This window comes from Lissotriton helveticus, chromosome 7 (genome assembly GCF_964261635.1).
Source record: "Lissotriton helveticus chromosome 7, aLisHel1.1, whole genome shotgun sequence".
Taxonomy (NCBI): Eukaryota; Metazoa; Chordata; class Amphibia; order Caudata; family Salamandridae; genus Lissotriton; species Lissotriton helveticus.
Genome location: NC_136068.1, coordinates 1561821686 through 1561838902, shown reverse-complemented (window position 1 = coordinate 1561838902; position 17217 = coordinate 1561821686). Strand labels below are relative to the sequence as shown.

Below are 17217 nucleotides of genomic sequence, written 5' to 3'. Positions count from 1 at the left end.
AGTTCCTTCTTGGTTGTTGGCCAACTTGCATGACAAAAGATTTCGAATTGTTGACCATAAGGTCTCTATCCGTCATGAACAGTTTAAATGCATTAAGTAAAGCTTGCAGATCCCTTTCAGTTCAAGAAATTAAAACCGCATCATCTGCGTATAAAAGTACAGGAATTCCCCGCCTGCCGACTCTAGGGCAATCAGCCGGTACATTCTGCAATACACTATCTAAATCATTGATATAAAAATTAAAAAGGAAGGTGGCCAAGATACAACCTTGGCGAACACCCTTTCTGATGTCAAAATTATTTTTTGTGCTCAGATCTTGGGAATATCTCACATTTGCGCTAGTATTACTATGTAAATCAACAAGAAAATTGACAATTCCACTATCTAACCCTTTGGCCCTCATGGACTGCCATAGCTTTCCCCTGTTTACACAGTCGAAAGCTGAGGACAAGTCCATGAAGGCGAGGTGGATGGTGCCCCTTTGAGCCACAGTGTATTTGCTTAATATTAAAAAAAGGTTAAGGCACTGCGTTACTGTTGAGCGGCCACTGCAAAAACCATACTGCGAGATGGACATAATATTATTTACCAACGCCCAGTCAGAAAGTCTCTGTAGTAAGATTCTTCCTACGATTTTAACCATGGAGTCTATTAATGAAATAGGCCTATAACAATGTGGGCTGCCTTTGTTCCCCTTCTTAAAGACCGGGACAATCGTAGAGACACCCCATGATTGTGGACAGCCATATTTCACCGCAGCGTTAAAAACAGACTCTAATATAGGTGCCCAGAAACTTGGTTCAGACTTGAATAGGTCTGGAGGGATCCCATCGGGACCGGGCGCTTTCCCAGCTGTTAGTCCCTCAATACCCTCAATGACCTCCCCTCTATCAAAACTAATCATTTGTCCATTGTTGCAAGGGGCAGGGTTGGGCATGCCATCCATCAAGCCGCAATATAATTGCTTAAAGTGTACTTCCCACTCCTCCTTTGATATGTAGCATTCCAGACCGTCACTCGGTACCTGGACCAGGAAAGGTTTCTTCATTACCGCCCAGAATCTGGAGCTACACCGCAAAGTAGTAGGATCAAGAATATCTCTCCAAGCCTCCTCTCTTAGGAATTCCTTGTGTTTAGCAATGGTAGATTTGTAATCTTTACGGCACAATTGAACTGTCGCCTTAATTCTAGGTTTGGCTGCTAGTGCCAACCTTAGATTTCTAGCTGCTTTAGAGCAATCTCGGTTGAACCACTTTGGTCCCACAGTCTCTAGGTTCTTTGCTGGGACCGACAACACGCGTGTCACCTTGTCTGATAGACTTTTGAAGGCTTTAAGAACCTTCCTCGGCTGTGTCCCTTCTTGCATGCAAACCATGATTTCATCTGGGCAAATGGCTTTATTATCTTTATACACCAAATCTGGGGTGATCTTAGACCATCTAAGACGACGTCTCCCATCAGTTGTGCACACCCTACCGGAAATAGGATTTGGGCCTTCATTAACTATTCAGGGACCCCTCAGATGAGCAGTGAGCGGGTTGTGGTCACTGAATTCACTGTCTTCGATAGCGAAAGAGTCCACAAAGGACTGCATTGAGGATGTTAGTAATACATAATCAATAAAAGTTCCCCTACCATGCCCCTTGAAAGTCGGGATCTCAAAACACTTCGTAGGATCCGTCAGTGCCATAGTCAGCGATAGATCCAAATCATTCAGTAGGTCGTTAAAAAGTTCCCCCTCTGTCGTGTGTTCCAAATGCATACCCTCGGAACGTGAACAATGCAAATCCGAGATACTTTTCAGAAGGGGATCACCACAAGGGTGAACATTAAAATCACCCATGATCATAAGATTATGGATGCAATCCCTCATTGAATTACTAATGAAATCATTCAGTGCTGATATCTGACTAATAACTGGGCATGAGTTGACAGCATTATAAAAATTGACCATACCAGCCATACAGTTTTCTCCTGTTAAAATTAAACCAAAAATACCAGAGTTGCTTGTTAGGACTCTACGAATTTTACAAGATAATGCAACAGAAATGAACGTAACCATTCCCCCCTTTGGTCTTCCCCTAGTTGTTGCTATTGCAGGGACATAAAATGCCTTGTACCCTTCAAGAAAATAGTCACATTCAACTGACCAAGTCTCCTGCAAACAAATGATCTGAAACTGCTTGATATACCTAGTCCAATTGCAATCCTCCATCATAGCACCCAGTCCAGCAATGTTCCAGGAAATTACTGACTACTGTGGCGGGCAGGCTACGGGCGTGTTCCAGCACCGCTGTCATTTTATTTAAACTCGCAACCCAGCTGACTACGAGCTGTGTTGCGCATTCTGTGCATTTAAGTGCGCTTTTAAAACTGTTATGTTATTTTGTTGAATACGCCTGTTTTACTACATGCTGCTAACTAATTAGCCTTACCTCTTCATCCTCGCTCTTGACCCCGGTCCGCCCCGGCTGTGTGCCGTTTGAGCGGAGGGTCTTTCTCACGAGCGGCACTTCCTGTTTGGCTTTGCACCACTTCCGCCCTGCCTCTACACCGTGCAGGTGAGCGGTCCAGTGGTTGCTGAAGCATTTCTATATCTTGCTTCCTGTTTGGCAGTGCTGGTAGACTACTGTGGCGGGCAGGCTACGGGCGTGTTCCAGCGCCGCTGTCATTTTATTTAAACTCGCAACCCAGCTGACTACGAGCTGTGTTGCGCATTCTGTGCATTTAAGTGCGCTTTTAAAACTGTTATGTTATTTTGTTGAATACGCCTGTCTTACTACATGCTGCTAACTAATTAGCCTTACCTCTTCATCCTCGCTCTCGACCCCGGTCCGCCCCGGCTGTGTGCCGTTTGAGCGGAGGGTCTTTCTCACGAGCGGCACTTCCTGTTTGGCTTTACACCACTTCCGCCCTGCCTCTACACCGTGCAGGTGAGCGGTCCAGTGGTTGCTGAAGCATTTCTATATCTTGCTTCCTGTTTGGCAGTGCTGGTAGACTACTGTGGCGGGCAGGCTACGGGCGTGTTCCAGCGCCGCTGTCATTTTATTTAAACTCGCAGCCTAGCTGACTACGAGCTGTGTTGCGCATTCTGTGCATTTAAGTGCGCTTTTAAAACTGTTATGTTATTTTGTTGAATACGCCTGTTTTACTACATGCTGCTAACTAATTAGCCTTACCTCTTCATCCTCGCTCTCGACCCCGGTCCGCCCCGGCTGTGTGCCGTTTGAGCGGAGGGTCTTTCTCACGAGCGGCACTTCCTGTTTGGCTTTGCACCACTTCCGCCCTGCCTCTACACCGTGCAGGTGAGCGGTCCAGTGGTTAACGGCGTACAGCATAAATGGCGACCTGGAGTAAGCGCAGCGGACGAGCGCAGCGGGAGCGCCGACTTCGCGGTCCAGTGGTTAACGGCGTACAGCATAAATGGCGACCTGGAGTAAGCGCAGCGGACGAGCGCAGCGGGAGCGCCGACTTCGCGCCGAAGTCGCGCACAAGTCAAGCCCGTCCGCGGCCGATCGAGGCCCGGGGCCATGCATGCTGCCCACCGCACTGTTTACTCCTCTCAGGCTCTCCGTTCTCTACACTATTCTGCCCCTCTCGACCCTCACGTGGCTACTATTGCCCTGTCCTGTGATATTTTGTCTCCCCTCCCTTCCTACATTCCCCCTGCTCCCATCCTTGTTTCCCCCCCTCATTGTAGCTCGGTTCCCACTGTCACCAGGTCTAGCCCCGCAGCTGCCCGTCCCCTGTCGATTGTCTACCTCAATACCCGTTCACTTCCTAAACACCAGTTAGAAGTATTTCAATTACTTGACAGTGATAATATTGACATCCTCCTTTTGTCAGAAACATGGCTCCATGAGGATTCCTCCCCAGACATCCTGGCCTCCATCCCTACAGGATTCTACATACTTCAATCGAACAGGACTTCTGGTAGACCGGGTGGTGGCGTGGCAGCCATCATCCGTTCTAAACTACTCTTCACCTCCCTCACTACTATTCCCATATTAGATTCTGATCTATTAATTTTAAAATTTATGTCTCCTAAAATTTCTTTTACCTGTGTTTTAGTTTATCGTCCCCCTTCTAATATGCCCTCTTTTTCCTCCTTATTTGGTGATCTTATTTCCCAGTTGGCCATTAACTCAGCCAGGATCCTGATCATAGGCGATTTTAACTATTGGCCACTTGACCCTCACGAAACTGCCCTCTCAACCGAATTCACAAATTTACTCCTTGGTCTTAATTTCTCCCAACATGTTTTCACTGCTACCCATAATAAGGGCCACATTCTGGACCAACTTTGGACAATCAATCTGGATATTTCTCCCCCCCTGGTCTACCCTTGCACTTGGTCGGACCATTTCTTTATCTCATTTTCGTTGCAGTTGTTGCTACCCCCTCGCCCTCCACTACCCTCCAATTTCTCGGCTCGCAATTGGAAACGTGCTGATATCTCCCTCTTCCACTCTACCTTAGTTACCACTCTTCCTAATGATTATCCTGATTTAAACTTTCAAACCACCATAGTAGATCAATGGCTGTCTCAAGCCAGCGATGTGGTTGGCCCGGTGAAAACCATCAAAACCAAACGCCCACACGATGCCCAGCGCTGGTTTACTGACCAACTTAAGGCAGATAAGCTATCCCTCAGACAAGCTGAGCGCCGCTGGAGGCGAAATTATGATCCTGCACTTAAAACCACATTTACTGACTTATTAAAATCCTATAAGAAATCAATTATCCTGGCTAAATCTGTTTACTTTTCTCATAAAATCCTCTGCTCTGCATCTAAAACCAAGGAGATCTTCTCGATTGTTGCTGAACTCTCTCTCCCTGACCGCGTCACGGCTCAGCCCCAACCCTCGCAGGCTTTGTGTGACTCCCTTAACACTTTTTTTATTGATAAGATCTGCACCATTAAAAATAATATCCCCTCCCCCTCCCTCCCTCACGTCAGCACTCTTCCTCCGTCGAATTTGTGTAGCCTGCACAAATTCCCTCCCATTTCCCTAGATGAATTTTTTTCCCTCCTTCAGACAGTCAGTTCCGGCTCCCCCTATGACTGCTGCCCTCCCCTAATCTTAAGAGATGCTTTCATGGCATGCCCAGGTCCTCCCCTTGATCTGCTCAATCGTTCCCTTGCCACCGGCTCTGTCCCCGATGCTTTTAAAAAAGCGGTGGTAGTACCCATCTTAAAAAAACCTGGATCTGATCCCACGGTCTTGGGGAACTTTCGTCCCATTTCTCTTCTTCCCTACTTGGGCAAGGTACTGGAGACCTGCGTCACCCGCTGCCTTAGCGCATTCATCGAGAAATCTCATTTTCTTGATGACCAGCAGGCAGGCTTCAGACCTGCCCATTCTACGGAGGCAGTGGTAGTGGCAGTGATGGACGCTCTTAGACAGGGGGCGGATAAGAACTTGAACCAGGCCCTGGTATTGCTAGATCTCTCGGCCGCTTTCGACACGGTCGATCACGACATCCTGATCGACCGTGTCAGAAATGCTGGCGTCCAGGGCCTTGCCCTGTCCTGGATCGGATCCTTTCTCCAACATCGCTCTCAATCAGTCCACCTGTCCTCCTTCTCTGCCCCCTCTGTTTCACTTTCCTGTGGTGTCCCTCAGGGCTCTGCCCTGTCCCCCCTCTTATTCAACTTATATATGCAGCCTCTCCTTGTCTCTCTTCGTCACTCCCCCGTTACTGTTTTCAACTATGCAGATGATCTCCAACTCATTTTCCCCATCGATTCCTCTCCCTCCTCTTGTTCCAACTTCCAAACCATAATGCTCACCATCTACGAGTGGATGAATCTCAGCCAGTTGAAACTTAATCCTAGCAAGACCGAGCTGGTATTGATCGAGGGATCTTCGAATTCCTGGAGTTCCAACTTTTGGCCTTCGGCCCTCGGCCCCTCCCCTCGTCCTGTTAACACTGTGAAAAGTCTTGGTGTTATCATCTCCCGCGACCTCTCAATGAGGCCCCAAATCAACGCGGTTACCTCGGCCTGTTTTTACCATCTTCGAAGAATTGGGAAAATCCGAAGATATCTTTCCCCGGAGGCTCTCATTCTAGTTATTATGGCCCTGGTTACCTCACGTATCGATTATGCCAACTGTCTATACGTGGGGATCCCCGCATACCACCTTCATCGGCTCCAACTGGTGTAAAACCAGGCTGCCAGACTAGTCTTCCAGCAGCCGAAATACCAACACGTTACACCTTTGTTGGAAAGACTCCACTGGCTCCCGGTAGCATACCGTTGCATTTTTAAAATGGGCTGCACTGTCTCCAAGACTTTGTCTACTCTAGTTCCTGCTTTCATTTCCCTCAGTCTCCACCCTCACGTTCCGTCGCGACTCTTAAGGTCATCTGCCCTAAACATCCTCACCACCCCCAGGTTCAAACGCAAGAAACATGGCGGCTCCAGTTTCTCTTTTCTTGCCCCTTCCACTTGGAACTCTTTTCCTCTCCCCATCCGCCTTGCCCCGGACTACACCTCCTTCCGCAAACTTCTGAAAACCCACCTCTTTCGCCTTGCCTATGACTAACCGCTCACTCCTGTGCCCTCCCCCCGCTGTCCTGTCCTGAGCGCCATGAAACCAATTGGTGAACGTGCGCGTTATAAACATTTTTAACATAACATAACCACTCAGTTTTACGAGTGTGATTTCCGTATGACCCACTTCAGCCAATGTCTCTGTTTCCTGTCCCTCAGATTCCTCGCGTCAATCGCACACCACCAGGCCTGAGAGTGAATCAAATCTATTCTGCGTTACGACATTGAACCCATTCATACAATGGCTATCAACATTATACAGATATGCTGCTTCATGAACAGGAGGCTGAATTGGAATAAATGGTCTAGGTTCCCTTGGATTAGGATGGGCTTTAATTAAATGGGTATAAAAGTAACCAAGTGGGCGTACACATACACTGTTCACATTGTAAACTAAGGAGGCTGCTCTTAATAAAACTGTTGCCACGTGTTGGGGATGTTTAAAGTTGACAATAATACAATTCCCACTAGATGTTTTCCTGGACGGGCCGATCCCGTTCACGCTTCTAGTTGACAAAATTTGGTCAGAGTATGTGATTGGAAAACCACACTTGTTATTCAACCATGAAACCGTTTTGTTTTTTAATGATTCATGGGATTCCTCATAAGGCTGAGCAGATTGACATTCAATGGGCGGGACATTTGTTAGGACAGCCACATAAGGTGCACAGTCAGGAGGAAGGTTGATGTAGCGACTTTTCTTTACTTGTCTAATATGTGGGTTACCTTCTAAAGCTACTGTAGCCTGTTTATTCTGACTGATTGGCGGTGCAAGATCAAGTTGGGCAGGTTACAGTTATTTGCTGGCCAGTTTGCTTTGAGTTCATTCTGCCAGTACCCTGCCCATCTCCATTATGGCCCTTGTCCACAGCCTTGGATCTTAAGGCTGAGACCGAGGCCAGCTGTGTTGCTAACAGTCCACCTAGTCTGTTAACTTCTAGGGCCACCGTATCCAATTTAGATGTTAGGGGTTTCATTAACTCTTCTATCTTTGCCTCCATTTTTGCTTCAAAGGTGCTAATCAATAAGGCAAATTGCTCCGGATTTATATTTACGGCAACTACGTTTTTACCTTAATGTAGATCAGTTCCACTAGCATGGCTATTTGGGACCGATTTCGCCATTTCTACTCTTTTTTTTTGTTGTTTTTTTTCTTTTTTACCATACTTCCCCCGCGCGTTTAGTCTGTGACTTTCTGCAGGATCTCACTGGTCTAGGGGTAGGTAATGGTTGTTCCAATGCCTCAATAGGTATATCGAGTGAATATTCCTGGAACTCAGCATGGACCGGCGCTTCAGCCGCTATGACAGCCCTATTGCCCACATCAGGGATATCAGCTACAGCTTAATCTACAACTGGGGACGGCATATCATCGTCTAGCACCAGATGACTCCCTCGTCCTAGCGAGGCCCTACGTTCGCTATTAATTTGATTCACCTTTTTTACCAAATAATTGTCCATAGTGCCCAACCCGGAAGCAGTCTTGTCAGTTTTGGGTTTAGACATAGTCCGATTTTGGGATAAGAAAATAGGCTCCAAATGCACTTTATCCTGTTCACAACAATAAAAGTCTCCCTTGGGTATATAGTTCCTTGGATACAAGTCCAAAGTCAGTTGCCCAGCCTCCTCTAGCCTCTGAGGGCCTGCCCTTTGCCCTGGCTTCGCCCGGCTTGTCCCGCGCGCGTCCCGCGATGCGCGGGTCCGCAGATTATTTGAAGCACCTGGTCTGGGCGAGTGTAGCCGTGGCCCACTGACCTCTGGGCGTTGTAGTCTCTCACCGAACCCGAACTGACTGCTCACAGGTGCGAGCGTTTGTAGCAGTGAAGGTGCAGGGAGGGTGCGTGTCTCACCCCCGGATCATAAGCCCCGCCAGCTGCCGCCTTCCAAACTCCTAGTCAGGCTCCAGGGCACAAAGTTACAGAGCAATGGTTTCCCAAGACAATGCAGTGTTGCTGGGAATATGACATCATAGTTGGGTTTAAATGTGGAACAGCACAATCCTCATTAAGGGCCTATTAATGCAGAACTAGATGTTCTGCTTTAGGAGGGAAGGGATTTTGTTGTGATCTTTTTAGCATGACTGTTGTAAGGCAGCTTCAATCTCTACAGGTATTTTCCATGTAGAGTCCTTGTTCGGACCATACACTCCCCATCATAATACTTTATTTATGTATTGGCCCAATGGTTTCCAGTAAATTTGATACATATATATTTTTTGGGAAATAAAGGGTTGAAGATCAAGGAAAACAGACAAAATTTTCACTTGTTGTGTGAGTACCGTAGTTGAGGTGGATAACCTTTATTAAAGTTTTTGTAGAGTTGGAAGAAGTGTGAGACCCTTAGCACCCATTCAAATCCTTCTTGTAATCGTATAGAGCCCAAATGACTCTATAGACATTTTTTCAAACAAATAAAGGAACCACATGCAGTATGAAATTAGATATTTTATTTGGCTGGAATTTGTTATTCTGTGCACATAGTTCAGTTTACATTCATTGTTAAACAGTTTTGTAAGAGCAAAAAAAATATCTTACCTGTGTTTTGCCAATGCTATTAAGCCCAGGGCCTTTTCAAGGCTGTCCTGGGTATATCCCAATCTTGTAAGATTTCAACAGAAGCCTTATGTGGTCTGGTCTCGGCTTCTTTTAGAAATGGTTAGTAATAGTCTGTTTGTATCTGTACAACTGTAAATGGGACCTCATAGGTAGGACAGCAACTATTACTACAGTAAAATGTCTTTGTTATACAATATTCAGATCTTTTATTTTAGAAAATGTCAAACATCAACTATTTGGGACTATATGGGATTGCAAAAAGGTTTTGTTTGGGGTTGGGGTTTTCATCTTTCTTTGATAGTGCAGATATAGCTTAAATATCTTAGAACTTGACAGTAAGGGGCCATGCATTAAAGAATGACTAAGTACACGTCCTAACATAGAAGGATCAGACTAAATTTATCGGCAGGTATTGCCTCTGGTAGATCAGCAGTATTGTACACTTGCCTGCTCTATGTGATAGCCGCATCCTTCCTCAGGTACTGGTTGAATAGGAAATCATGTGATTAGCTTTTAAACCAATTGGTCTCTGACCAGTTTAGAACAAGCTCAGTGTAGATGGGAAGCATGTGGTCTTGTATACATGCATCTTTTGTAACATATTAACTGGGTTTTAAGGCCTGTACCTCTAGCAATAAGGGCTTTGCACACTGAAGAACCGAAAGGCTAACACACCCTCTAAATTCAACTACGGTGTCAGTCTGTGGTGGCTCACCGAGGGAGTGCTGTGGGGGGGTGCGGGGAGGGGCAGGGTGGGAGGTTAGCGGACTCCAACATATGACGGACAGGACCCAGAGTAAGCCTTACTGTGAGTTCTGTCCTTTGTTTGTCCGAGTCCACTACCCCCCAACCCTGCCCCGCCTCAGCCCCACCCCACTGTCCTGCAGCACTCCTTCGGCGAGCCGCCACTGGTCAAAGTTGTAAGCTGGGTATGCTGAGCTTTCTCCCTTTGTAGTGCACTTGATCTGGGTTCGAGTCTTGGCATCACATTTTATGGACTAGTTGACTTACATTCAGTACAAACCGCTTATGCTCTAGTTGCATGAAAAGAATGTGCACCTTTCTCTCTGTCTAGTAACCTATAGCCTATGTAACATGTTAGAAACTCTGTTAAGGCACCTTACGTCCTGTCTCTGGACATCAGTGATGTGTTTACATGCTGCTGTCTACCTTCTGCATGGGTTCTGGGCTGGGTGAATACTGGTTGCTCTCTGCATTGTGGACATATTCAGTTTTCTTTCCCACTTCTAAGTTGTGTCTACTTATTCTTATACATGTGCATATGTCCTGGGTTCAAAATACTTTTTAAACTACATGCATTCTTTTTTTATTTGTTTATTTATGGAGTTTTATATAGCGCATACATGACCAGTCCCGGTATCCGAGCGCTGGTCATATAGCAATCCAGTCCTACAAAAGGGAAAAGAGAAAAACAAACGACAATCGGAGAAGGAATAATCATGGAGTTACATATTTACAGTATATTATTAAGTATATCAACTCAAAGATCCTCAGGAGTCCATACAATGCTAGCTGAGCTGAAGAAGGATCCGAGCTCCTAGAGAAGAAATTATGTGTCAAGAGCTTTATTGCTACTTTTTTGAAGTAGGTAGTTGAGGGGTTTGTCCTTATTTCAGGAGTTAACGTGTTCTGAATTCTGGGGGCTAGACTGGAGAAGGAGCAGTTGTAGGTTTTCATGTTTCTTTCTTTTTTTTTTTTTTTTTTACCCTCTGTGGTTCCAATAAAAGGAATTCAGTGCTTCTTACGGTGCAACTGCTCCCGGACAACTCAAGTTTTTTGGCCAAGTACACAGAAGTATTCTGGTGGAGGCTTTGTGCATCATGCATGCAATATTTAATTAGATTCTAGCTTCATACGGTAGCCAATTTAGATGCTTTAAGTCTGGAATAATGTGATCTATTCTCCTGAAAACTGTTATGAGTCTGTCAGCTGAGTTTAGTTTGGCCTTTAACAAGGCCAACTTTACTTTGGGAAGGTCAGCAAGAGTGGCACTCTTGCAGTCTAATTGGGAGATTACCACATATTGTACTGCTAATTGAAAATCCATGGGGGGGCAGGCAGGGCGGGTCTGAATTTCCTTAGAATGGTAATTTGGTGGTTGGCTCTTCTGATGGTTGCACTAATGTGATCTTGCATATTAAGATGTTTGTCTAGAGTAATGCCTAGACATAGAGTAGAGGCAATGTGGGGGGAGCAGTAGAGAGGTGGTTGATCCAATCTTCTATGGGGGCCAAGAGATTGTGGGGGGCGATCAAAAGGAATTCAGTTTTAAGGGTGTTGAACATGAATTGATCGTGGGTCAGCCATTGTTGGGTTTTCAACAAAGTGCAATTTGAGTGTTTTGATATGTTCAGGTGAGGATATTTTCAGATGCAAATGTGTATTATCAGCATAGATGTGGTAATGACTGTTTGAGTTCTTTAAAATGTCCGTACGAGGTTCCATTAACAATTTGAATAGTGTGGGTGAGTGTGTGGTCACTTGGGGTACTCTAATTTCTGTCTGGGTAATGTCTGCTAAGGTATGGTTTATTCAGGTTCTCTCAGTTCTTTTTTGAAGGAATGAAGCAAACCAGTTTAAAACTGGATCAGATAACCCCATCCTATTTACTAAGAGGTTAATCGTTCTGTCATGTTTGACGGTATCAAACACAATGAGAGATAAAGAAGTATAAGTAGACTGGAATCATTCTGATCAAGTTCGCTCAGGACACCCTCGACAGTATGAGTCTGAGCCGTTTCAGTGCTATGACCAGTTCTGAAACCAGATTGTTACTGATCTAGACGTTGGAATTGTTCAATGTGGTTGGCAGAGCTGCAAATGTAAAGATTTCTCCAGAAATTTTGCTAGCATCTGGATGTTGGAGATTGGGCGAAAATTTTCGGGGGTCAGACTGGTCAGCATAGTTCTTTTTTTTAAACAGGGGTACCTCTCCTATCTTTAGGCTATTGGGGACTATGCCCCGAGAGAGATGCTTTCATAATCTTTGTCCATATAAGGAGTATGGAAGATCTAATCTCTTTGACAAGTTTAGCAGGCAGAGGATCATTAAAATGGTAGAGGATTTTGTTTGAGTCATTATTGTGAGTATGTCAATTTCGTCATGGATTTTGAAGAAGGACCAAGTAGCCTTATTTTTTGTAGTATATCCAGTAGGAGGGGAGCTGACCAGGTACCTCACCAGGAGGAGACTGGACGGGTTAGGCTAGTTGCAATTCTAATTCAATCTTCCTGGTCTTATTGATGAATGGGCGTAGAACTCATTAGGTAGTGTGTCCTTTTTTGCAGAGTAGACGGCAAATGATGCTGTTGCAGGTACTAAAGATGTAACCTTTTTTTTGTTGATGTACGTGGGTTTTGAGCATGGTGGCTATGTCCTATAATCAGTCCTTCTCCGTTGATGCAGTCCAGTCCAGTGAATGCCTACTGCTAGCAGAATAGTACACATGTCATCAGTTCGACGTCTGCTATACACTTGTTGCTTTTATGCATTATCTCTGTTCCTATTCTGTGTATAGGTCTTGAGTGTGCATCTAAATCACTGCATTGTGCACGTCTCAGGTCTCTGTTCTTTTGTGTGCGACTTTTACTTTAATCCTGATTTATACTTCTGATGTATTCATCTTGTCTTCTGCATTATACTTGCGTTCCTTTCCAGGGTTCTAGAGCCTGCCCTTTGCCATACACATGTACAATCCCTATACTCCATTTTATATATTTATGTCTATGGTTTATTCACGTGTTCCTGAACTCTGTTCGATGTTGTGTTTTATACTTTTTGATTTCTGCATTTTTTTTTTAGCTCTTGGTCTTGCTTCTGTGTTTCTTTCTTTGTCCATGATTACACCTTTCCCTGCTATATTTAGGCCACGTGCACACAATCCTGCTTTCTTATTAATGTGTCTTCACTTTTTTTTGTGCAGGCCCCTGGGTGAAGCAGGTTGGCGGGGGTGCCCTTGGTGTCCTCCTAATGCTACTAACCTGCCATATCCATATCCTTCACTCTGTTGTCTCCATTCTCGGGACGTGGGTGATCCTGAGGGCCACCCCAAGGTAAGGCCATGCATGCTTCCTCCTATCGCTCATCCCCAATTTGATGCGAGTTTAATAGGAGCATATTTTTCCAAAGCTCCTAAACTGCCAAAGTTGTCTTGAGTCTACTTTTTAAAACACTTTTTTATTAAAGTACATGAACATTTGACAGATCCATCCTAACTGTTCTGTTTAAGGGCTTTGGGAATGATTCATGTTACAGGGCGCAACGTTGTATGGACCCTTGGAGCTGTGGAAGCAGCAATAGTGTCTTTTACTCATTGGGGAAAAAACTATTTTTTTCTTTTTCTTTTTGCAAGACTTATTGTTTCCAATAAACAGTGTGGACTCTTGCTGAGCCCCATTCAGCCAGTGCCTTATTTGGATCTGACCCCCTTCGACCATTGCTTTGAGACTATTAAGCCTACTAGGAAGTAGTTCATTTGCAATTCAATATAGGCTGTATTATATACATGGAAATGCACTGAATCATCACACTTTTTGCCATGTTCAAATCAATTATTGATACTCGTAGAGAAAGCAAACCCCCCCCACCCCCTTTTCTTTTTTTTGCACGGCCACACATGTTTTCATATATCTTTGGGCCAGGATGCAGATGGACAAGTGTGTTTCTCTTCCACGTTAGGTTGGCCATAATTAGGTTAGGTGTCCCAGGGACAGAGACTGAACCCACCACTGCTAGCCCTATGATTTATAAACATTTAATCAGTATTGATAACAGCCAGTGCGCCTCTACCCAACCATACTGTGGCAAACAGTTGACCAATGTTAATATCAACATGATCTCTCATGGTTACTTTGGGATGACTCTTAGTTAATTTTATGCAGGCAGAGCCGCCGAATGGGCTATACCTCCTTCAGGCAAACACCTTCTCGACAAGCAGCTAAAAAGCTGTTACGGTGTACAAAATGAAGGTATTATATATGTACCAGTGACAGGTAATGCATATAAATTTTAGGCTTCTGTTACTTGCTTCTTCCAGAAAATAAAGGTGATTCCCTCAGAGCTGTATTAATGACTAATAACATGATAGCCAGCTAAGGCCTATTTATTTAGCTCGTAGGAAATAAGAACAAATCGTTATACTAGGAAACGTGAATATGAAAATGTATATGTTGAAGCACTGCCATCTCTATGATCAGCCATGCACTAAACAAAAGTATAGTCACGTTTTTTGCCATTGATATGGTGGTCTGCTCTGCACATAAAAAATAAGTTTCTTGAGCTTGAGTTGGCAGTGGAACTAGTAATAGCCCAAGGTACTGCTGCCTGGTACTGCTGCCTGGTACAGTAGGCTCCCTTGTTTTTCACCCAGTGTTCCATGTCAGACGGAGACGAGCTAGATACAAATCTGTCTTGGTCTTTCTTCCAAAACTTCCTGGCCAGATCCTCTCTGAACAGGAACACGAGCAATCTCAGTCTGAGTCCTGTGACACAGTGAGCACGAGATCCATGTCTTAGCAACTGTTTCATTACTTTTGGATACCATAGTTGTTCATTTTCTAAACTTGCCTTGCAAAATGTGCAGTCTCTCGTAGTTGAGGCTTATTCCACAAGGTGGCAAACAGTTTAAGACTCAAATACAGTATGAGTTATATCTTTTAAGCGGGACTAGTTTGGAGAAGGGGGATTTAGAATGAATACGATATACGGCTACTAGTTCCCTGCTCCACAGCAGTCGTCTTTTGATGTCTCCATGTGCGCAGTGTGTCTTCACGTGTGCAGTGTATCCTGTGCCTTGATTGTGGAAATTGTCCACCCTGTGCTACTGGCTCACATGCATGAGTACCAGTCTGTAAGCAATGAGAATGGTTTCCTAATGCTGAGGTTAGGAAATGTATATTGAAACAATGCATCTCCACTGAAGTGCATGAACTCCTCACTGTCTATACACTACAATGTAACTGCTTCACAACTGCTTCCCACTCAAATGCCTGCAAAGAAGATCAACAAAGACGTACTTATGAACCTCTTGCCTCAAAACAGCGGGTAAAGATAGACGTTTAACTGGGTGATTCCAGTAAGGTCAATAGGGAATAAACACCTTTTTAGGTCTCGTAGAGAGACCTTTTCCGATCGATCCACTTTTTTATGATGAGGATTCTCAACAGTTCACGAGAAGCGAGTCACGTGACAAGCTCCTCGTGCACGAGCTTCCCCCAGCCAGCAGCATTTGCCACATCAAAGGCTTCCGCTGCCCCGCCCCCGCCATCACTTATTCACGGCCGCAGGCCGTGCCTTCCCCTGCTCTCTTCCCCCAGTGCTTGTTTGTAATGTTTTTGTCCCACTGCAGGTTCACAACGAATGGACTAATATATGACCTATAGACACGGCCTTCACAATGTCCTAATGAATGCATATTTGTATCTGTTAGCCACATATGATATGATGTAAACTTGTTCTATTCCAGTCTGTGGCGCCGTTTATTATGACTATGTACTTTATATGTCACGAATGCATAGTTGGATTCGGTAATCACATAATACGATATAAACTTTTTCAATGCTAATGTGCGGTGCGTGCAGGCATGGTTTAGTTGAATTGTTATTATGACTCTGTACTCCCTATGGTAATTAGTCCAGTTACGAGCGTTTCCTTTTTGAGCTCACTGATGCTCGTTCCTGACTGCTCTATTTTTTGGACGCTTACGGAGTTCATAGGAGTGAGACCCATTAAACTATACATTCCATTTCCCCCGTAATAGAATTGTCACATACTGTATATTATTTTAAATGGTATGGTGAATTCAACTCAGTTGGGACTCTTCACCCGACTTTACATACACTGACAATTGTCTTACTCTACACACAGTGCCTCTAGGTGCATCTTTGAACTTTGAAACTTGAGTGGTTCCCAGATCATTTAACTTAGTCTATTGTCCCGGGCCATGAGAATCGGCCCGCCGTGACGCGGTTCCTCGCCAGCACTTAGCAGCTGCAAGCATTTGCGTGTCACACGCACGCCCTCATAAGCAGAGTTTCGGGACCGGCTTCTGTTCCTACGATTTATTCAGTGACTGGCAGCACCTTCCTCGCGGTAAGCCCATATATAGCGCACGTTAGGCTGTGCATTTGTTTAAACTTTTCAATAGTGCCATCATGTTTCTGATGACAAATAGGTAACGCGCCCTTTTGTTTCAATGATAACATTTTAGATTCATGCACGGGGCTGCCAGCCTGAATATAACGGGACCGCAGAGGAGCGTTGAGTTACTGTTTCACTTTTGTAATGTATATACCATACCTTGCTGAATATCGGGATGGAAGAGTGATGCTTCCTTTCCTCTTTTTCTCTTAGATTGTGCGCCCTCGTGCTTTAACAGTGAGCTTACATCAGATCGGGTATTATGCTGTAATTTACTCCCATCTCCGTTTTTAGATTTCTTAATTGAATGGCCAGTCTTTTAAATTACACGTGCCACTTTTCACGGTGTTGCACTTTGAGCTATTGGCATTGTTAAATGACAAGGCTTTTTATTTATGTTTTTAAAATCAAAACATGAATAAAAGGCATTGTCATTTAAAATGCCAATAGCTCAAAGGCGTAAATGCAAGACCTATTGCATTGCATACTTTAGTGGTGCCTTTTGTTACTTTAACAACCTCAGCGTCCTGCTGTCCTTCATTTGCATGCCACAGATGCTGTAGACGAAAGATTACAATCTTTCTCGCTCAGCTACTTCACCCTTAATTAGCCTGCCTGGTTTCCTTTCTCAAGTGTAGGGATTTACACATAAAGTCACACTCCAGTAGACTTTCAGTCTGCGTTTTTCCCCCAAACAATTTGAGTTTAGTTGCAAACACGTAGCTTCAGCTTTCCTTTTAAGAAAAGAAGTGCTGGTGTTGTAAATAGACAGCAGCTTTACATTGTATATGTATTTTACTACAAACATGCATGTAACTCTACATTTGTTGTTTTGTTTCTTAAATAAAAAGGTTTTTTGTGTGCTTCTTACTTTAAGGGAATAGCAGTACTTAGTAAAAAATGCACATGATCCAAAAATATCGCCTTTAGTGGAGCCACAATAC

General features: G+C 44.5%; 1 protein-coding gene across 1 annotated transcript in view; it reads left to right on the top strand.

The window, feature by feature from the left end:
- Window positions 1–17217, top strand: part of MBOAT7 (membrane bound acylglycerophosphatidylinositol O-acyltransferase MBOAT7) — a 131987-nt gene that overhangs the window by 18995 nt on the left and 95775 nt on the right. Inside the window, exon 3 of the mRNA XM_078655056.1 lies at window positions 13059–13188. Within this exon, the coding sequence (XP_078511182.1) occupies window positions 13059–13188 (130 nt within the window). The remainder of the gene's footprint in view (window positions 1–13058; window positions 13189–17217) is intronic.